This window comes from Choloepus didactylus, chromosome 5, assembly GCF_015220235.1.
Source record: "Choloepus didactylus isolate mChoDid1 chromosome 5, mChoDid1.pri, whole genome shotgun sequence".
Classification (NCBI taxonomy): Eukaryota; Metazoa; Chordata; class Mammalia; order Pilosa; family Megalonychidae; genus Choloepus; species Choloepus didactylus.
In genome coordinates, this window is record NC_051311.1 from 61,856,594 (window position 1) to 61,878,539 (window position 21,946).

A 21,946-nucleotide genomic window follows, 5' to 3' on the forward strand; every position below is an offset into this window, starting at 1 on the left:
ATTGGGATTCTCTTCTCCTCTGTTGCTGGCTCTTGCTCTGGAGATGAACGGGTTTTTCAGGAGCCAATTACCCTGACTTCCTCAGGGCTGACACACAGGGCAGCTGGTCCTGGGCATTCCCAGCTGATGCTATTGTGTGGTGGTGGCTGCTGGTTGCATGTACCAGCTTGGCCTTCTTGCCTGTACCCTAGGTCTCCTCACCTGCCAGCCCCTCATTTCTTTGCTCAGAGCTCTCAAAGGTTGCACCACTGAGGTGCCTCTAATCACCTGTCCAGACCTCTTCCTCAGCCACTGCTAATCTCCTGCTCGGATACAGGGTTTACCTGGGGTTTTGAGCACCTCCTCCCAACCTGGAATTTTGATCACTTCTTATTCCCTGCTTCCAGCAACTGGCTGAACCTCTAACTCCTTTGTCAGGTTGGGTGGAATGGGGGGCTCTGTTCTTACTTCACCTTGCTTTCTTCCCTGTCTGTGATTTGTATTAAAACCCTGTCCTCCAGAGGCCGGCTCACTGGTACCCACAATTTTTTTCTCTCTCAACAAAGCTGACTCTTACAAATCAAAGACTTGCTCTCCAGACTACTGTTGCTGCCTCAGACTTACACAAACCCATTCAGCAATTCAGTTGACTTCCTGCTTCTAGAATGTGCCTCGCCTGAGTGCAGGGCATACACACCCACTGTTCCTGCTCTCCAGTGATGCCGAAGGCACCTCGTTAGTATCTTAAAATATTACAGTTTTATCTCTCTTAGATAAAGTGCTTACTTAGTGCACAGTCTGGCCTGGAGTAACTGTTCCATAGATGACAACCATGGCAACTACAATGAAGAGGAGGAAGAGAGAATTTCTTCTTCCTAGATATGTGATGCTTTGCTGTCCCAGCTCTGACTGGCTGTGCTCCCAAGACCAAGGGAGGCTATGGTCCAAGGAGCAGGTCCCAAAACAGCGACGAGTTTACTTTAGGTGACTGGGCACCTCTGACGCTCCCCAGCATGGCACACGTGGAAGCTGCATCCACTTCTTTAGATTAAACATCATCCCCTCCAGGGTCACTGGAAAATGTAAATAGCCCTGGGACAATGTGTGTGTGGATAGCTCCCGGGGGTGAGTTCATCTGTTCTGGGCCCTGAGAGCACTGCAGAGAATAGGTGGGGCCCATTAGGCCCCTCATTTTCCTGAAGGTAGATGCGGAGTGAAGAGGATTCCCCAGGTATTTCAAGCTGCCTCTCAGGGGTGAAGGGCATGATCCCCCTCAATGTTAGGTGCACCCACCCCGCAATGCTGAGCCCAAAGGGCTGACAGCCAGCACCTGAGCCAGTGAAGAATTGTTCAAACTCATTTTCATTTTCTGAGGGTTCAGGGCAGGGGTGTGACGAGAGGGACGCAGAGTTTGGGTTTGAGGAGAAGTCCCACCCCTGGCCTTGGTGGAGGAGACAAAATCCTTCTGCTCTGCGCCGGGATTGTGTTGCTCATAGGGGTTCTTGTAAGTGTGCTCCATGATGGTCTGAATCGCCATCCACGTCTCCTCGGCCGTGGGGATGATCTGGGCGGCCGGCAGGAGGAAGCCGTAGTGCCCGGTATCCCGGAGCTCAAAGCTGAAGGCATACTTGATGCCACTGTCGTAGGCCCAGTCAACAGTGATCCCACTGGCCAAGTCTGGAAACAAACAGACCAAAGCATGCCCCCGAAAGCAAGGAGGGGGTGTGGCCGCAGGGGGCAGAGGCATCCTGAGTGAAGAGTGGGTCCTGGGGTCAAACTCCCACCCATCTTCCCTCCTCCACCTGGGCCACACCCCACCCTCACAGTCCACTCTCCACCTCTGCAAAAAGAAAACTCCTTGAGGGCACCAGACTTAGGATCTTTTCTTAGTACTGGGAGCTGGCTATTTAAAGTCGCAAAGAAACAGCTATCTGGGGTAACACCCTTCACCCATCTACCCGGATGTGGGAAACAGTATAGGCCCAGCCTGCGGCAGACCAGGCCTGCCTGTTATCTCAGAGCCTGCACCTGCCCAGCCTGAGGTGGGTGTGAGGCCTGAAGCAGAGGCGAGGGAGGGCTCACTCACAGAGGGTGGTGCTGATGCTGCCATAAATGTATTCGATCCCGTGGACCTCGTACAGGGCCTTCACTGCATCCTTGGCAAGTCTGAACTGTAAGATCACATCCGGAGGGTAAGAGGCTGGGCCTCAAAGTGGACCCCCACACACCCGACCCTCACCAGCCAGTGAGAAGCATGAATTTAGGAGTCCCGGAAGTTGAAAGTCCAAATGTCTCCTGTGAGGAGGGAGCACAGCGCCTCTGGCTTTGAACTTGATCACATGTGAGAATGACAGAAACCACCCACACACACAGACACACATACACCCATCCTTCCTGCCATGGAGTCCATGGGTCTAGACCCTGGTTTTCAGAGTGGGAGTCTGCCCTGGGGAGAGGCCTCCTTTCTTCTCCTTTAAACCCTCAGCAGCCAATCTCACCAACTCCTCATTGTTTGAAACAGGCTCCAGGGTGTGGCCGTATGGGTACATGAGCATCTGGGAGTAGCTGTGAATGGAAATCAGGGCCTTGATGTTCCCATGGTCTCTGATGAAGTTCACAATAGCGGCCACCTCTGGCTCTGACTGAGGAGCAGGCCCGTGATAAGTCTCTGAGCAGGGGTTGCTGTTAGAACCATTGCCTGGAAGTAAAATTAAACCACTTAAAGGGTTAGAATTCCCAAGCAGAGCAGAGACCCTTAGTGCTCACAAAATATCCATGTGTCCTGTGCCTTTTTTTCCCAGCCTCCTTTGCAGTTTTGTCAAAGCCAAGTGACCAGGTCTGACCAAGTCAAATGTGAGCAGAAATGATGAGCTGCTTCTGGTTTGAGGCTGTTAAGAGGAAGTGTAAGTTTTCCACTGAATTCTGTGTGGCTGGAAGTGAAGGACTCTCAAGAGAGGAGTTACAAGACAGAAGCATCCTGAATCCCTCTGCCACCATTGGAAGAGAGCTGCCAAGGAGATTCAACTACCCACTCTGGACTGTATGTGCATGAAAAATAAACCCTTATTGTATTAAGCCACTGAGATTCGGGTACTACTGTTCCTGTTGCATGCCCTAATCTAATACAACAGAGGAGGATAGCTATGCCATGAGTTAGCAATTCTGCAGCCAGGCAGGCAGCTCCCTCGGCTTCTCCTTTGGTTAAGTCCTGACCATGGTTCCATTAGAAAAGCAGAACTGCTTCAGAAGTTGCATCCAGAGGAAACTCTAGGTCTCTGTCCCAACCCCAGTTCCTGTTACTCAGCAGGGACCCCTTTGGGCTGAACTTTCTGCTGCTGACCCTCCACTGCCAAGAGGAAGACTTGGTTTCACTACTGGTTGAAGCTCTCCTTCATGTCTGCTCAAACTTTGCCATGGCTGTGGCTTCAGGAGTTCCAAGGACTCGGGGACAGGAAAAGAGAGAAATGATCCCCATAAATGTGCAAGGCTCGTCTGAGAACCACAGATGCAAAGAGGTCTTTGAAAATTCTTTTGGGGGAGCTAAGTTGGGCAAAGAGGAGCTATGCTTCTATTTATTTCACAAGTTTAACTTGCTCTAATCTCCTCCTAGATTTTTTGTTCCCTATCTCTTTTCTTTCTCTTTCCTCCCTCTTCTGTTTCCCTCCCTCTCTCCAAGAGCCATGTCTTGGAGACTGGGCTGGGCTGGTCAAGATTCGTGGGTTAGGGACACATTTGGAAAGTGTCATTCCAGCTCCTCCTCTGGCTCCTCCACCCTGAAATGACAGCACACAAGCCTGGTCCAGAGGCCAAGGGATCACCCCAACTTCTGAAGCCAGAGCACCAGCGCTGACTCCTGGGGCAATAGGCTGGCCAACGGACCAGTTCAGATGGTGCTCTAGGGCTGCAGCAAACCAGTCCTCCCCAAGAGTGAAGGGAGGGCGGCACGGATGGTAGGGATGAGATACAGATTACCCATTACACGGCAAATCAATTAAGGCAATAATAAAACCATAAACAAAATCTCCCTGCCTGAGTCACCAGCCCAGACCCAGGCTATTTCTGGTCACAGCAGGCACAGAAGCAGCCCTGTCGTCAGGGAGCACATCCCCTCTTGGTTTGTGGGTCCTCACTGGGGGAGGGAGCCTTGCTCAGAAGGGGGTGCACCTGCAGGGAGCGAGGGGGTGAGGAGTAGGCCCACAGGCTGGAGTCTGCCCGGCTCACAGGGGCCCTGTTTGTTGTGTCTGCTGGGAGCTTCTGCACCTGCTACACTTGATGAATGACAAATAGCAACAGATGAGCAGAGCAGGGGCGGCTGAGAGCTTTGTCTGCGTTTGCAGCCCACGCACAGAAAGCCGTTCCCCTGCCAACGACCAGGTGGCTTTGCCCAAATATGGAGAAACACTTCAAGCCGTTAATTCTGGTTTGAGCTAAACAGAATGAACTAATCTTTCCCTGACCAAATGGGAATTAGCTGCCTGCTTCTCTTTGACGTTTGCAGTCAAGGTCCTCTGAGCCTGCATGTTTCACAAGTACCTGCTAATAGATTCATTAGCTATTTATTTTTCCTTTCCTAAAAATGTAATTTGTAGCAAGGGGATAGCTCTGGAAGGAGATGGTAAATTATTAAAAGCAGTAATCTTTGGTAGTGGGATTATAGGAGCTTCCCCCACTCCCCGGGTTATTTTGTTTGTTTGTTTTCCACAATTTTGTTTTACATTGTGGATATACTGATATTTTTTTCCTATGGAGAAACCCACAAAAGTTATTTTCTTTAAGAGGTAATTATTTGTCTTTCTACCAGTCAGGCTATCTTGGGGTTCAGGGCACTCACTTCAGGCAGTTGTGGGGGACCCACATAGACATCCAGTTGGGTCGAGCCTCTGGTCATCGGGAGATGAGATCCCTATTTTTGTGTGGTCATGTTCCCTTACACAAGCCTTTAGGTACCAGCCCCCAATCCTTGGGCAACCCCTGCATTGTGAGCCAGGGGCCTTGCTCTGGATATTTCAGAGACATCTTCATTTTACAATGAGTTCAGACTCAAAGAGGCCAAATTTTCAAAGCGAGGGGCATCCAGATCGAGAATGCTCTATCTCCTTGGTTTGGTCACCAGCCTGTGGATTTGCTTTTCAACAGCAATGCCATTGCCCTCTGTGGAGACAGACGACACCAAGCCTGGGGATCGAGGGTTCTCTAGGTGACCCCTGGCTCTGAAACATCCCATACATCAAATTGTGCTCTCCTGTGTCCCAATCTCTGGGAATTCCAGATGCCGCAGTTTCCCCATCTAGTCATTGTTTCCCTGGCATGGAAGGGAGACAATTTCAGGGAAGAAACCAAGATGCTCAGGAGAAAACTACCCACCCTGTCACTGGTATCGTGCAGCTGTGCAGATAGGTACCAGCCCATCATCCCAGGGTTATAAAGTAATCAGGTCAAAAATTAAAACTGGGCTTGGGCAAGTCAGCTTGATGAGGAAGAAGGGGTTTATTTTACATTTGAGCTATTTCTCTGGTTTCTGCAAAGGGGAAGTTTCAGGTCACAGTTCTCAGGAAACGAATTGAGAGGCATTTGCTTGTGGTGTGCTCCCTTTGAGAAAGGGCAAGGGATACTTGGGAGATACCATAAATGCTAGGTTTTGAACAACCAGTAAGCTACCTTGTACCTCCTTGAGCCTTTCTCTGCCATATTTAGGATTTGACCCTTGCAGTTAGCTCCCATTTCAGGAGCTGGTGGTTCCCCTGAATGTCTTCCAAGAAGGCTCAGCATGTATATATTTAACATACATGTGCAACCTCTCCCCGCATCCCATGGCCAATCCCTGTTCTTGGCCCTTGCTCACTCATATTTTATGAGGCCCCATGCCTCCCAAGTTATGAATCAATGTCATCTGACTGTGTGGGACAACCTGCCAAGGACCAACAATTCCTTCTCCAGCCCTGCCCCCAGGTCCAGCAGGTTGCCATACCTCCAAAACCTGACTTCCAGTTCCTGTTGAGATCCACGCCAATGCAGAAGATTCCAGGTCTGGTGGACTTGTTCTTCCGCCATAAGCGGTTCTGAGAAAGCCCAAGTCAGGTGACCTCATTATCTGGGCCCATTCACAGGAGTGGAAGCCTCTTCCTGACAGCCTGACCTATGAAGGGGGTCTGGTGGGGCAGGGAGGAGCCAAGGGAAGGAATCCCTAGAAAAGGATGTGGCTGACATGGGACTGGGCCAAGGCTGCAGTCAGGTACTTTATGGGTAAAGTTTGGGTACAGGGAGAGGCCTGAGCTGAGACTGCATACAGTGGCCTTCCCTGAGCAGCAACAAAGAGGTCAGAGGGCAAGAACCACAGCTGCCGTATTTGAGCAGTCCTGGCTTTCAGTGATGCTCTCTGCAAGGAGCTCCTGAAGAGGTCAGCTTCCAAGGAACCTGGCCTCTCTCGCTCACTCAGGCCACAGTGACCTTTCCTCCCCACACCCTCCCCCCCAAATCCACAAGCTGACCCCTCATGCTCTTCCCCTAGCCATCCCCAGGTGCCCTCACCATACTGTGTGTAAAAGCAAACCCATCAGGGTTGGTGACAATCTCCAAGAAGATGTCCATGTCATTCAGTATATCTGTCAGGATGCGGTCTTTGCCGTATTTACTGACAATCTGCAAGAAAGAAGGGAGTAGGTGCAGGGTGAGAGATGGGTAGCCCTATTGTGCTCTGCTCAGAAGTGGAGCAGGGCATGTGCACAGCCAGTGGCTGCAGGGAAGGGTGTCATCAGGCCATGAAGTAAACCCCTTGTGCAGAACCAAAGACTTAGATTTTAGACAACTATAAGGCAGAGGATACATATGAGCCAGAGCATGTGGTAACTGTTCCAAAGGGCAGGAAGGCATACGGCACCCTGAATTTAAATGAGCCAAGTATAATTTTTCAACTGAAGGTGCCCTTAAATAGTGAAACAGCCCCCAACCCACCTATCCCCGCCCCATGGCTACCCCTTAGCTATATATAGGTCTGTGCTGACCTCCCTGGCCATCCAAATGCCAGTGGCATGGGTGATCCACTCCCGGGCGTGAATTCCAGTGTCAATCCAGATGGCTGGGAGCTGAAAACCTCCAGTGCTGAACTGAGAAAAAGAACCAGGCACCAAGCAGCAGGTCACCGAGATAGCTACAGTGCTATCCCTGGGCTGCCTGGAAGAATGCCCCAGACACATCCTTACTGCCTGGGGCAGCTCCAGGTCCAAGTGTGCTTTGCCCAAGAGATGGCATGTGTATGCAGGTCCCTGTGCGTGTGCCAATGAGAGTGCATGTGAGTGGGCCCTGGTGATATGGTGGCACTCCTGGAAAACAACGTGGTCCAGTCAGAAACACAGAATTTCCCAGGCTCGACAGTATCTGAGACCAGTGCTTCCCGAACTTTAATGCACACACAAATCACCCAGAGATAGTACTAAGATGCAGATTCTGGTTCAGTGCATCTGGGGAGGGGTCTGAGATCTGCATTTCTAACAAGCTCCCAGATGAGGCTGCTGACACAAGGATCACCCTATGAGTAGTGAGGTCTTAGAAAGTGAAGAGAGAAGATGGGAAGCCCCTGGGGGAGAGGCAAGAAGGTAAACTCAAGTCCCAGATTAGGTAAGACCACTTGACTATTTGGAAGAGCCTACAAGGACTTTAGAGCAGCCATGCCTGTCTTTCCTGTCAGCTCGATGTCCAATGCCCTACATCATCCATGCTATGAGTGCCCTTTAAGGCCCTGTCTTGGTTTCCCAGCTGATAAAACAAATATCATACACTGGGCTGGCTTAGCAACAGGAATCTATTGGCTCATGGTTTTGAGGCTAGGAGAAGTCCAGAATTGAGGTGTCAGCAAGGCAATACTTGCTCCCCAAAGACTGTAGTGTTCTGCGGCTGACTGTTGGTGATCCTTGGTCCTTGGCTTTTCTGTCACATGGCAGTGCATATGGTGGTGTCATCTCCTCTCTCTTCCGTGTTCCTTTGACTTTCAGCTGCTGGCTGCTCCCTGTGGCTTCCTCCTTCTGTGTTCAATTTCCTTTGCTTATAAGGACTTATCAGAGGGCAAGAACCACAGCTGCAGTGTGGAGCAGTCCTCTGGGCCTTCAGTGACGCTGTCTGCAAGGACCACCTAAAGAGGGCAGCCTCTGATATGGTAGGCTAGCTTAGCAACAGGAATTTATTGGCTCACAGTTTCAAAGCCAGGAGAAGTCCAAAATTGAGTCAGTGGAAAGGCGATGCTTTCTCCCCAAGACTGTGGTGTCCTGGGGCTGTCTGTCTGCAATCCTTGGTACTTTTTGTCACATGGGAATGAACATGGTGGCATCTTCTCCTTTTTCTTCAGGATTCCATTGACTTCCAGCTTCTGGATGCTCCCTCTGGCTTTTTTCCCATATCCAATTTCCTTTGCTTATAGGGACTTCAGCCACACAGGATTAAGGCCCACCCTCATTCAGTTTGGGCACATTAACTAATAACATCATCAAAGGTCCTATTTACAAATGGGTTCACACTCACAGGACCAGGGGTTGGGACCTGAACGTGCCTTTGGTCGGGGACAGGATTCAGTCCCCAACAGGCATGTATTAAGAATTGTTTTCCAGTGTTGGGTAGACATGTGAGCTCCACAGTCACCTATCATGCCTCCTTCATGACCAAAGGCACAATAGTTCCCAAGTTTGCTAAGACTATGTTTCCAGTGGCCCTTGTGAAAGTCTGGGAGGTCTCGTGCATAGACCCAGGTGTCTCTACGGGGCTACCTGAGCCTGACAACCTTAGTCATTTGCAAATGAGGCTTCTGTGTGTCTCTCTTCCCATTTAGCAGATGAAGTATCTGAGGTAACAGGAAGAATTCTGGCTCACCCAAACCCACACCTCAAGTCCAGGGTGATGACTGCCATGCCACAGCTCCATCTCCTTAGCAACCCTCCCACCTACTTCCTGACCAAGGACATGCCAGGTCACTGCACTGTCACCTGTCCACATCTACAAGGGTTGGATGGATCCCTGAACTCCACAGTCCCAAAACTTATGGGTCACCTCAGGACAGGGTTATATACATCCTCCCTCTCCCCTAAAACTCCCACCCAGCCATTACCCCATATGAGCTCCATCTTAAGTCAGAAGCTCTCACCATAGTCTACCAGTTAACACTGTGAGCTCTTACCTTCAGGACAAGAATGGACCGATTTTCAAAGCTGTAGCCAATCTGAATTTTTGAGACAATATCCGAATGTTCAGCTACAAAGCTGTCCATCCAGCTATAAATCTGGACGGAATGACATTTATCAGACTGGCAGTTAAATAAGGAGAGGGGCAAAACCTAGGACTTCTCAGAATGTTCTCCTTCCCCTATCACACCCTCCCCATTGCTTTCCTACCTCCCTTGCAGGGCTGAGGACAATGAATGTGGCCTGCCTGGATTCCCAGGCTTCTCTGCAGAGCTAAGCCTTGGCCTGAAGAACATGTTCTAAGCCCACTCAAATCTCCAAGGTCTGCTCATTCTGGTTGGAAACTCTCTCTTACCTCCATTCTTTGGGCCTGTTCAATCCATGACAGACCTCATAGACCTTGTAATGTTGTTTTTGGTCTTATGGCCAAAAGGGAAGAATTGTTAGACTCTAAACCCCTGGAAGTCAGGATTCATGTTTTATTTATCTCCAGCATCAATAGTGACTATATTAATCCATTTTCTTATTCTTTCAATACATATAATTGAATTAACAAAGATATGAAAGAAAAATGGATCCTCTGTTATAAGCCTTGTGAAGTGACAATAATAATAGAATGGACAGTATCAATGTTATGTACTTTTTATGTGAAATGGGACCTGTGCCTTGCATTTGTTTCTGGGGTGGGCATCCCTGTGCCCTCTTTGCATATTTCCTTTATAAACAAATCACACCAGTCATGCCTGCCTTAGCTGGCTATAACTGTGATCATGAAATTTTCAATATGTGAAGCTAACTCGGTTTTGTTCTACAAACATGACTCTCCAATATGATTGGTTTCTTAGCTCTGCCAACCTCTAGTACCCACAGCTGGGGCTGCTTAATTCCAGGACTTGTTTGGAGAAGTCAAGACCACTGGATCCCTAGCCAGAGGAATGGATATGAAGGCAGCTTCCTATCTGCCCTGTTCTGGCCAGTAACTGGTCCCTGACTTAATGTTGTGCCTAACAAACCCCTTACTTGGGTCACTGGTCCTGCCTTGCCCCTGTACCTTTCTAGGACTGTGTTATGGAACTGAAGTTCCCTCCATCCAAATTCTGGGTTCTGGACCTGTTTGAAGCTGACTGTCTACCTAACAGACCTTCACCTAATGTCTGCTCTGCACACCTCAAGTGTCAATCATAGTCTCTTGTAGACCCTAGAGACCATCACTAGTCTCTGACTGAGGGTGAAGACAAACCCCAAGGGGCCCAAAGGGACAACAAAGCCCAGAATTTGACCAGGCAGTCCTACCTCCTCCAGGGTGTGGTAAGAGGAATAACTGAAGCTACTGGTGCTACGCTCCCGCCGGCGGGATTTTGCCATGGCTTCTCTCTCCTCATCTAGCAGCACCTACAAGATAGTAACACATGTTGGAAGGGAAGGGGAGGGCAGGTCAGCCACGTGCCTCAGCTGGCTGTACACAAACACAGCATCACCACAGGAGCATGAACCACCATGAGTGTGAGTTGCACAGCAGAAGGAGGTTCTGGATTGCTGGGTGATTTTGCTGCTTGGCAGCTGGCATTCATGCTGCCATCTCCTGAATGAGAACAGGGCAAGGAGTTTGCACAGCTGATTTCTGCCTCTGCCATTAATTTGCTGTATAAACTTGGCTTTAGTTTCCTGTACTTGAAAATTGGGACAATACTTGTCTTGCCCATCTCATAGGATAAAATGTAATAATGGATATTAAAGTGTTTTGGAAAAGATGCTCATGGTCTATAGCCAACATTGCATTTGCCCTCTATAAATATTCCATTGAGACAGGGCCCAAGCTGAACCATGTACATTGACAAACTGGGGTGAGCAGAGGGCTCCTCTAACCCCAGAAAGTAGCCTAGGCAACTGGTGTCCAAGCCATTCAGAAAGCCAGGTATGAACAAACCCGGTCTGAACTATTATTACTGACATGCCAACACACTTTGGCTCAAAAAGTTAACTGCCTCCTAAACACAAGTATAGGTGAGCTAAAAGCAGTGTCCTGGGACATTGGAGTTGGCACCCATTTCTCACATGGTACTTCCCAAGGACCATAGAGAGGGCAATATAGTGCCTGGGTTGGGTTGAACACTCACTGCTCAGACCTCCCACATTTCCTGGGATATTTTTCCCCAGCATGGGTCACAGTGAGGTGGGCAGGTGACTTCACCCCAACCTCATACCTTTACATTGGCACCCAGGGGCAGAGGAAGCCTAGATCCGGTATCAACTGCCCAGCATGGGGAGTGCCTGGGCCCTTCTGCCAAAGAGGACGCTGGGAAAGCAGAGGACCTCAACCCAAAGTTGCCCCTTGTGTGCAGCTCTGAGTCACATGTAAGTCTTACGATGCTTTGCTTTTGGCCAGAGGCTTTTAGTTTACCAAGTATCTTTATCCTCAGTATCTCATCTGATCTTGTCAGATGACCAGTTGACAAGGCAGGCATTAAGTATTCCTGTTTTATAGATAAGGCAGTTAGGAGAGGTGAAGGGACTTAACGGCAAAGCTAAGGAGTGGCAGAGGATAGGTAAGAACCCAGATAGCCTAGTTCATAGCCTTGGCTTCTTAAGATGGGTATCAAAACTAAAGGCTAAACTTGGCAGGTGAAATCACTGCCCTCCCCCCTATGTAGGATCTGACACCCAGGGGTGTAAACCTCCCTGGCAACGTGGAATATGACTCCCAGGGAGGAATACAGACCCGGCATCGTGGGATGGAGAAAATCTTCTTGACCAAAAGGGGGATGTGAAATGAAATGAAATAAGTTTCAGTGGCTGAGAGATTCCAAAAGTTGCTGAGGGGTCACTCTGGTGGGCACTCTTACGCACAACATAGACAACCCTCTTTAGGTTCTAATGACTTGGAATAGCTAGCAGTAAATACCTGAAACTATCAAATTACAACCCAGAACCCTTGAATCTTGAAGACAATTGTATAACAATGTAGCTTACGAGGGGTGACAATGTGATTGGGAAAGCCATGTGGACCACACTCCCCTTTGTCCAGTGTATGGATGGATGAGTAGAAAAACGGGGGCAAAAAAAAAAAAAAAAAAGCACCCAGTGTTCTTTTTTACTGTAACTGTTCTTTTTCACTTTAATTTTAATTCTTATTACTTTTGTGTGTGTGGTAATGAAAATGTTCAAAAATTAATTTTGGTGATGAATGCACAAGTATATAATGGTACTGTGAACAGTTGATTGCACACTTTGTATGACTGCATGGTATGTGAATATATCTCAATAAAATTGAATTATTTAAAAAAAGATCCTAAAAAAAAAACCTAAAGGCTAACAGTAAATATATATACATATCTATCTCAAGCTAAAGAGAGTGGATGTGAAAATGTTAGCTGAAAAGGTCATCATACTTTGCTTGCAATTAAAAAATTTTTTAAAATAATGAAAAAGCAAATATCCCCCTCTAAGCATAGGAAAAAAGGACACTGAAATGCAAAAATATATATCAAAACAGTAATTATGCCTGTTAGAATAGAAAGATGATGATTTTGAGAAGTTTTTTCCTTTCTCTATTTTTACATTTTTGTGATGTGTTTACACTATTTCAGTAAGAACTTTTAAATGAATAAATAATACCAAAAACAAACAAACCAACCCCAACCTAATGACTAAAATGAAGTAGCAGCCACAGAGTCTGCAAATACCAGAGCCAAAGAGAGGCCCCACCTGCCGGCTGCAGAGAAGCCACTGGCCAGCAACTCACTCCTTCCCCATGACGAAAGTCAGCTTGTTCATAACCCTCAAGTTCATAGATTTAAAAATGGGACTGGAAATAGATGTTTGAGGCTCGTTTTCTTTTATTTTTGAGTGCTGACTACATGCTAGGCCATTGGAATTGCAAAGTTTTCTGGCTGAACTGGCTGGGTTGGGGATTCACACCAGGGCAAAGCTGGGATGGTCCTTTAAATTAGATATGGCCGAGGGAGTCCTGATCCCTGTGGGCACAATCACCACCCCCGGAGGCTCCAATAAAAGGAAATTGTCTTCTCCCCAGGAAATCAACCCAAATCTCAACAGTCCACCATGACAGATGTACAGATGTGTGCCCATTGCTGAGGGGCAGGTGCTGCCAGCTGTTATGAGCAGCTGCTGAGGAAGGGAGCAGGCCTAAGTCAAGGAGTCAGAGCTGGTGGAGGGCCTGAGGGTGAACGAGGGATACAGGGGTACAGGGAAGAGATACTGGACAGCAAGGATGGGGGGAGAGCTAATTCTTTCCACGCAGCCTAGGAACACAGGCAAGAGACACACTGTGCTCCCCTGAGGCTGTCCTTTGTTCCACCAAACAGCTTGGAGGCACATGGGAAGTGGGCACCAAACTGTAAATAACTTTCCAAACACCTCACAGCTGGTGAATTAGGACACCCTCTTACAAATTGGGAATGCTCGGCCCTCATAGCTGGGCCCCAATTCCAGGAACACTGATCTACCCAGGCCTGAAAACTGCACAGATGTTTGCTTCCTTCACAGGACTGCGGGTGAACTAAGGAATGCAGTCTTGCCTGCAGCTCAGAAATGCCTAATTACAGACCTGTCAGGCTTCTCAGGGGAAAAAAAAAACCTCTGAAGTAAGCCATTTGCCTCCCTGGAAGCTGTACCTGACAGGGAAAGTAATACCTTGGTGTGAATTAATTTATGACAGGGGTAAGGAAGGATGGAGGCGTGAAGCAAAGAACAGCATCTCCAGGATGGGGGAGGGGAAGTGCCCGAAATGGGTGACGTTGAGGCCTGAAGGGAGCTGGGCCTCTTGACTGGTAGCTGAACTCCAACCGCAGAAGAAAAACGGAGCAGCTGATGGAAGAGCACGGAGCCAGAGACTGGCTCTGACCCCAGCTCTGAGATGACCGTGGTCCGCTCTCTGGGTGCACCCTCTCTTCCAGGTCTAACATTTGTAATAGCAGCTATGTGTCTGTGGACAGCAACAGTCCATGCCCACGTGGAGTGGCCTCAGATCTGAAGCTGTTAGAATGGTCACCCCCCACCAGAGGTCAAGGGTGAACCTGGCTTCACTGAGTGAAAAGCAAAGTGAAAACACCACACAAACCACAGTGGTGACCACAGGTGAGGCCGATGGCACCACCGCAGACTGCAGGTTCTGGAGCCAGCCTGTCTCAGATTAAATCCTGACTCTGTCACTTACTTAGGTACATTACTAACTTCTGTGTGCCTCAGTTTCCCCCAACACAAAATGGGGATCACATTAGCACATACTTTAAAAGGTTCTTGTGAGGATTAAAAAATCAGTACAAGTAAAGTGCTTAGAACATTGTCTGGCATGCAGTAAATGCTAATAAATGATAGTTATGATGATGATGATGATGATGACAATGAAGACAAGGACAATAATAACCCTTGGGGTGACTTTGGGTTCTGTGATGGAACATTCATTACCAGACACGACCAGGAAATCCATATTCCTCCAGAGGGAATATGGCATTGTAGGACTTGGACAGCAGACTGCCTCCATTAAAGGTCACGTGGCTGAGTCAGACAGAGCCTGCCCCTCATGCAGACTGGGAGAGGGGCCTGCTCATTCTTCCATCTCCAACGGCTTGGTGCAGCCAGACTCTGCCTCTCCCCCAGGGCCTTGCCCAGCATTGCTCCTTTCTTCCCCTGCCTTCTCCCACACTCCTCCCTACCTGTCCTCCTCTCCTCTTTAGGGCTGCCACCCACAACCACCCCAGCCAACCGTGCTTCCACTTTTAAAACTCTTCTACTCAGCAAACAAGCATTTGTTGAGGACACACTATGTGCTGGGTACTAAAGATATGGCAGCCAACCAAACAAAACTTCCTGCCCCCATGGAGCTTACACTCTAGTAGGAGAGACAGACAATAAACAAGATAAAGAAATTATATAGTCTATTAGAAGGCATAGGTGCCAAGGAGAAAAGTGAAGCAGGGAAGGGAGGAAGGGAGTTGGGGAGAAGAAGGGAACATTTAAAATAAGGTGAAAAGAAGATCTTTGAATAAGATTTTGAAAGCAGTAAGCCACAGAAATAGCTTCAGGAAGAACATTCCAGATATAGAGAGTAGCAAGTGCAAAGGCCCTGAGGTGTGGATCAAGTCAAAGGCCCTGAGGCAGGAATGGATCAGACAAATTTGAGGAACATCAAGGAGGGCCATGTGGCTGGAGCAGAGTGAGCCAGGGGACAGTAGTCTGTGATGGGGGTGGGGGATAGATCATGTGAAGCCTTATAGATATTTTAAGGACTTTGGCTTTTATTTTGAGTGAGCTGGAAAGCCCCTGGAGGGTTTAAAGCAGAGGAGGGACAGGATCTGATTTGCATATTTTTAAAGGATCCCTCTGGCTTCTGTTTTGAGAATGGGCAGGAAGGAGAAAAAGGTGGAATCAGGAAGAGCAGTTAGAAAGCTACTAGAATGACCCAGATGAGGGCTAATGGCACATTGGCCCCCGCTGGTAGTGTGGGATGTAATAAGACATATTTTGAATGGACAGCCAAAGGGATTTGCTGATGGATTGGATGTGGGGAGTGAGTTAAAGAGAGGAGTCAAGGATGACTGCAAGTCTCTTGTCTGAGGGACTGGAAGGACGGCGTTGCCATTTGCTGAGATGGGGAGGTTGTGGAGGGACAGGTGGAAGAGATGGCGGAGCTCAGTTTGGACCTGTGAAGTGTGGGGTCCGTTAGACACACGGGTGGAAATGCTGAGTGGCAGTCAGATACACAATTCTGGAGTCCAGCAAAAAGGTGCTGGTTGGAGATTAAAGGTGGGAGTCATCAGGAGATAGAAGGTGTTTAACGCCATGATCCTGGATGAGGGTATCAAAGAGAGGTCCAAGGACTGAGCTAGGAAACAGGAAAACAGCATGCAAAAATCAGCCAGCGTGGTGGGAAGACCTGAGAGAGTGTAGTGTCCTGGAAGTCAAGTGAAAAGACATGTTTTAGGGAGGAGAGAATGACCAGTTGTGCTGACGAAAGATGAAAGAAAGATGTGCAGTGAGAATTGACCATCAAGTTTGACCTAGTTGCTGCTGGTGACATCGTCAAGGGCAATTTTGGTGAAACAAGGGACAGAAAGTCTATGGGAGGACAGGGATTAGAGATGGCAAATATAGGACAGTATTTCCAGAAGTTTTGCTATATGGGAAATGGAGAAATGGGGTGATAGCTGGAGAGTGGGTAAGCAATCAAGAGAAAAGTATTTAGGAAGAAATAACTATATATTTATATGCTGATGGGAATGATCCAGTAGAGAAGGGGAAAGTTGGTGAAGCAATATTTATACTAAATGGTATTTCTCTCTAGCTTGTCGGAGCATGGGTGATTTTTGTTTTCTTCTTTGTGCTTTACCCTATTTTCCAAATATCAAACATGAATATTTATTAATTTTGTAATCAGAAAAAAGCTATTAAAATCCACAGAGCTGACTGCTCAAGTGAAGCTTTTCCATGGTGACTCATCCTAGAAAAAAAAAACCAAAGGGCTGAAAAGAATGAGGAGGTGAAGGAAAATTAAATGCAAATAGAGCTCACTCAGAATCAGATAATTTCTTGCCTGGCCCACTGCAATTTCCTCACCACCCTTCTGCCTGTCAGTCTCTCCCTGCCCCTGTCCCCTCCTCAGCACAGTCACGATGCAGTCGTCAAAGTGATTTTTCTCAAATGCAAATCTGATCATGTCAAAATCCTTTGATGGCTCCCCATGGTTTTCAGGATAAAATCCAAACCCTTCAAATGGTAGAAGATGCCCTTTGTGATCTGGTCCAGCCCCATCTCCAATCAGGCCCCCCCTTCCCGCTCCCTGGCCCCCTCTTTGCCTGCTCTTCAGCCGCACCGCCCTGTAATTACCACCTTCACAGAGCCCAGGAGCAGTGCCTCTTGTATTCGCTCCCATAGCAACCTGCTCTCACTCCATCACAGCACTCATCCACTCCATTGTAATCACTGATTTACTCCTCTGCTCCCCCATCCCACCCCCACCCCCACCATGACCCTCCAACTGCCCTGGATATGGGAATGAGATTATTTAACTTTCTCTTTCCAGCATGTTTCCCCCTACCTAGCACACAGTAGGTACCTCTGTATCAGTTGGGGGAATTATGGAGCCCACTGCATCTTTCTCTAGCATCCCTCTGATTACAGGGACTGAGCCCTTCCGTTCCTCAAAAATCTCTGGTGCCTTTGGTCAAAACAAAAACCAGTATTAAGGTTTTTCTGTTTCTCTCTCAGCCTGGGCCAAGAGAGCAAACACAGCCTCTCCTCTTTCCTCTCCTTCTCATGCCTATTAACCTGACCAGCATTTATTAAGCCCAGACTAAGTGACAGGTCCATCGTAGGTACTGGGGTAAAGATGACAGGTATGATCCTGGGCCTTGAGGGGCTGAACGAGGGGGTTCAGGAGACAAAGATAGATGTTCCAATAGGGGCTCTCTCTGGACATGCTCATCCTGGACCTGCCAACAGGTAAATTCATTCAGCAGACAACTGTCCAAGGCCCGGCATGCAGAAGACACTATACCAAGCACTGGGGCTAAGAAGGTTCATAGGACGGGGTGAATTCACGTATGTGCATCGATTACTAAAACAGGTGACTGGGTGCCAGCTGGCTGAGTGGTTGAAGCCCTTCTGTTTCTCTTTGTGCCTCTGAGTTTTCCTCCTCCTGGACACTTTCCCCATCATCACCACAAGTCAACACAACACAAGAGCCTCTTCCTGCGCCCAGTTCCCTCTAACCAAAATTCAGTCTCAAGGATGAGAATCCGAGCTTGATGCATTGCAGACAGGGTGAGTGGGTGGTGAAAATTCTGCCTGGCTGGGTTAGGGCTGAGAGTTCAGGGCATTTTACTGAGAGGGAGTGCTAAGCCAGAGGGAGGAATTTGGGAATGGAGACATCAGGAGAGGACAGGCTGAGGAGAATGCAGCCAACCAACTCCAGATGAGCCATGAGGAAGGTTCAGAGGAGAATTTGGGGCCATTCCTAATGTACAGCAATCAACAGAAAAGGTTTTAGAGACCTAGCAAGTATCTGTTTGACAAATGTTGCAGGGTTCCCAGGGCAAAGCAAAAGCAGGGAAATGCAAACTTCAAATTAGAGGTATGGGCTAAAAATGAGAATGAAGTTTGACTTCTTTTGATGTGGTGGCCTCTCTTGTCTGTACAAGTTTCCCCAATTTTGTTCGAGGGAATTTAATAAGAGAAACGTCCCACCCCCACATGTTGAGTGGGGAAACAGATGTGCCTGATGAGGGGATAAAGGCCTTTGAATGGACTGAAGTACCACAGCCCTGTGCTTGCATGGGAAAGGAATGCCATCTAATGCGTTTACCCCCTTGGCATGCCGTGTCAAGTGTGTGCGCTCCAGGCAACTGTGTTCCCACACTCAGAAACCTTAGAGATTAGCTGACGCACATGTTTGGGAATGAATTCATGTGGATACAATTCTACAGGTACACAGCTACACAGAGCAACCACAGAAAGGTGCAGCCAGAGAGGCCTAACGGATGAGGGGTGCCCAGAGAAACTGTTTTAGGAGAGAGGCTATGCTGTCAGCAACTTTCAGAGGCAACTTGGGATATCCTTGAAGACAGAACAATTGAAGTAAAATCTGATGTTCAAAAAAGAGAAGACTGAATGTATATACATAAATTAGAAAGGTATAGCATCAAGTTGGGGGGGGGGGTGGTACCCAGGATGTAGGCTCCCTTCACCCTACTCAAGGGATGAGTCTGCAGCCACTTTTCCCAAGGCTGTTCCTGTGGGATAACCATTCCTGGGAGAAATACCCGGTATGGACAGCTCTGCAGTGGAGGTGATGGGAGGCTCCTTTCACCTCTTGCAGCTCCTTGGGAGTGAAAGAATTCCACCTGAGATTAAATGGTGAAGACACAAAAGGGACAGGAGGATGCAGTTGGAAAAGCAAAGGAAGCTATCCAGAGCTGCCTACTTACTGCAAATTCCTCCCTAAAAGGACTTGTCCACGAGCAGCCCTGCCATCACCACTCCCTGAGTGCCCTTCCCCCTATGAATGTCAGCCTGTATTTAAGTTTTCTCTAAGAACTGTGAGGTTCAATTCCTTCCCCACTATGTTCACAAAAAGGCAAATAGAGCTCCAGAAACAAGGCTGTCCACTCTACTACTAGCCCTAGATGTTTTCCTCCATGTTGGGCAAAAATCAGAAAAGTATGCAGAAGGTGAGAGCCAAGTTACGGCAGTGGGGCGGGACCTTACCTGGATGTCTTTTATCATGACACTGTAGGCAAGCCCATGAGACTCCAAATAAGCTTTGACATTTTTCAGTTCAGAGAAAGGAATTCTCATGTCCACAGGGAGGCTAGGCCTGGCTGGGCTGCGCCAGAAGTCCACCTTGTTGACAAAGGAAAGAAAAATGGGTAGGTTCAGTGCATATCGTTACACGCAATCCCACAGGGCCCCTAGAGAGTCAAACGATCTTCTTCCCAAAATAGGTAAGAGGGCCCTAGTTCCATAATGAAAACTCTAAGGCAGGGAAGAAAGACTGGGACCAAAAACAAAACAAAACAAAACAAAACAAAAAACCCTAAGTCACTGAATCTCTCTCCCTAATATCAACACCTGTCTTTCTCAGCCTCACACACACATTGCACCTTCTCCAAGACCCAAAGGCCAAAGAGCCCTAAACAGTTCCAAGGGTGGGCCCAGGCACCAACTAGGACATTAGAATGGACAAGGCCCCTGGTCAGAAGAAGGAAACCTCATTGCCCTGACCCCTGGAGAAGTAGGAGAGGTATGATCTGTGTCCCCACATCATCTTAATGCTAAGTCTACTTTTCAGCTTGTAAAATGGAGAGAATTATTATAAAGAATTAGGAGTCCTGGTGCACTGGGACACTCACAGAAATAGGGATGAGGGCTTCAGGCCCCAGTAGTATGTGGTTGTTTCCGCAGCCCTCAAACAAACCCCTTCTATTATAATGGTTGAAGAAAAGGTTTTCTGTCGTGAAAACTCATGGTGGGCAAATGCTATTGTTGGAAACAACTGCTCAGGCTGACAGAGGTGAACCCAAATAACACACTGGTCTGCCAAACTAAGCCATTTCCATTGCAAAACAGATGTGTGCAGTCGGCGTGCTACATGGCATCCACCCAGAGACATAGGTACCACCCATGAGGCTTTAGGAAATGCCAGCTGTTTTCAGAGCGGCCTCCCTGATGGGGCCTGCTCAGCAGCCTGGGACAGAGGGGAAAGCCCAAGGAGCCACAGCCTAAGAAGTGCCACCTGATCTTCTGGGCAAGGGGTCCCAACCCTTTCCTGAAGAGGAGCCCTATTTGATTTTTCCACCATTTTGTGATCTTTGGCAGAGCAGGGAGGTCACGGAGGGTGTGAGCCGCCAGGAGGGAGGGGGACCGCAGGCACCCCAAGCCCTGAGGAGTCCTCACCTTCTGGGGCTTCAGGCCCTCCAGGTCCCTGAGAAGGGAGAGCTGCCTCTCGTCTTTGGCCAGGACTCGAAGAACCTGGTCTCTGGAAAAACACAAGGAAGGGCCAAGGGAGCTACTGAGAGAGGGGTTCCTGGAAGGCTGTGTGGCTTGGAAAAGACCCAGGGGAGGACAGACTGGGCAGAGGAAACCTGGCAGAAAGGCCGGGAGACGCCATGTGACCGGGACCCAGCATGTGACGGGGTGGCTGAAGGAGCCTGAGCAGGAGGGACCTGCAGTCTGGGAAGCACACAGGCATTCAGCCTGGGGTCAGCAGTCTCTCCAGCCCTGAGATGAAACTGCCAAGGGGCTAAACAACTGCCAAGGGCTTGTCAACACTGCAGACAAACCAAAAGCCAAGACAGGGAAAGAAGGATGGGAAAGGAATTGGGGGATGGGGGTAAGGGCTAATTTATTTACGAATCTGAGGTAAGCCTATGGACCCTTCTTCCAGAAAAATATACAGACACACACATTTTTACATATGACTTCAGGGGATTTGGAGGGCCCTGCAAGATTGCCCATTGAGCCCGGATTAAGAACTCTGGATTTGGAAAGGGACAATAAACAGCTGAAGGGCCTGGTCTTGAGCCTGAGAGTGAGGTTATGGCTGGAAGTGGGTTCAGGATGGGAATAGAAGTCCTGACTCCCACTCCCTTAATTAGATCCCACAGTCAGCCCCTGCCCCACCTTGGGACTCCCAAACCCCTACCCACCCACCCCTACCAGTCCCCACTTCCTGCTGCAGGGCAGCCACTCACCCTGTGAAATTCATCTGGCCCAAAGCTGCTGCCAGGATAAAGCTGCAGACCAGGAGAGTCCGCACATCCACAGGGGACAGCCCGGGACCCATCCCTCCTCCGGGATGCCCTGCAGGCTTCTTCCTCCAGGCGAGCTTCAAAGGCTTTCCTCTCACTCAGGCATGGCTGGGGCCTCAGGACAGGGCAGCACCTAAAGGCCGGCAGGCCCGGCCTGAAAATGGGCGTTAGCTCCTCTCTGGGGAGGTCCAGCGTGTGACTCACAAGCAGGGCCTTGGGAGAGCTTGGCCACCCCTCCCCACCTCTAGACAAAATCCCTTGTGGGAAGGGGAAAGGGAGGACAAGAGGCCGGAAGCAGAAGACAAGGTCCTTAGCTTCTCTTTCCTCCCTAGAAGTTGGCTGGGTCAAATCCCCCATCTCCAGAGAAAGATGAAGAGCAGCTAGTGGCCCTAGGAAACCATTCCTTTCCTCCTTCTCCTGTTAAATCTTTTCTTTGGCTCGTTTCCCTCCCAATCCACTCACACTTTCCCTGAGCCATACCCTCCTTACACATAAAGGTGTGGACACCACTGAAAGAGCACTGGGCTTAGAGACAGA

General features: G+C 48.8%; 1 protein-coding gene across 2 annotated transcripts; it reads right to left on the reverse strand.

Annotated features, from left to right (window-relative positions):
* Nucleotides 1–480: 480 nt before the first annotated feature.
* CPA5 (carboxypeptidase A5) lies at nucleotides 481–21,512 on the reverse strand. 2 transcript variants are annotated; one of them, XM_037836150.1, is made up of 11 exons: nucleotides 21,353–21,512; nucleotides 20,556–20,637; nucleotides 19,368–19,502; nucleotides 10,437–10,535; nucleotides 9,140–9,241; nucleotides 6,981–7,082; nucleotides 6,508–6,618; nucleotides 5,948–6,038; nucleotides 2,478–2,677; nucleotides 2,066–2,150; nucleotides 481–1,656 (listed from the first exon to the last, which is right to left on the reverse strand). In XM_037836150.1, exons 1-11 carry the CDS (start codon nucleotides 21,442–21,444, stop codon nucleotides 1,259–1,261), a joined length of 1,497 nt encoding a protein of 498 aa, XP_037692078.1. In that variant the 5' UTR covers nucleotides 21,445–21,512; the 3' UTR covers nucleotides 481–1,258. The 2 variants fall into 2 exon arrangements, with proteins under 2 accessions (XP_037692078.1, XP_037692080.1); XM_037836152.1 differs by lacking the exon at nucleotides 2,066–2,150.
* Between the last annotated feature and the right edge of the window lie 434 nt (nucleotides 21,513–21,946).

Coding starts and splice junctions, on each gene's coding strand:
- CPA5 (XM_037836150.1), bottom strand. CDS start 21,444: ATGGGTCCCGGGCTGTCCCCTGTGGATGTGCGGACTCTCCTGGTCTGC. Junction 10,536..19,367: donor TCATGATAAAAGACATCCAG/GTAAGGTCCCGC, acceptor ACTATCTTGTAG/GTGCTGCTAGATGAGGAGAG. Junction 2,151..2,477: donor TTTCAAACAATGAGGAGTTG/GTGAGATTGGCT, acceptor GTGATCTTACAG/TTCAGACTTGCCAAGGATGC.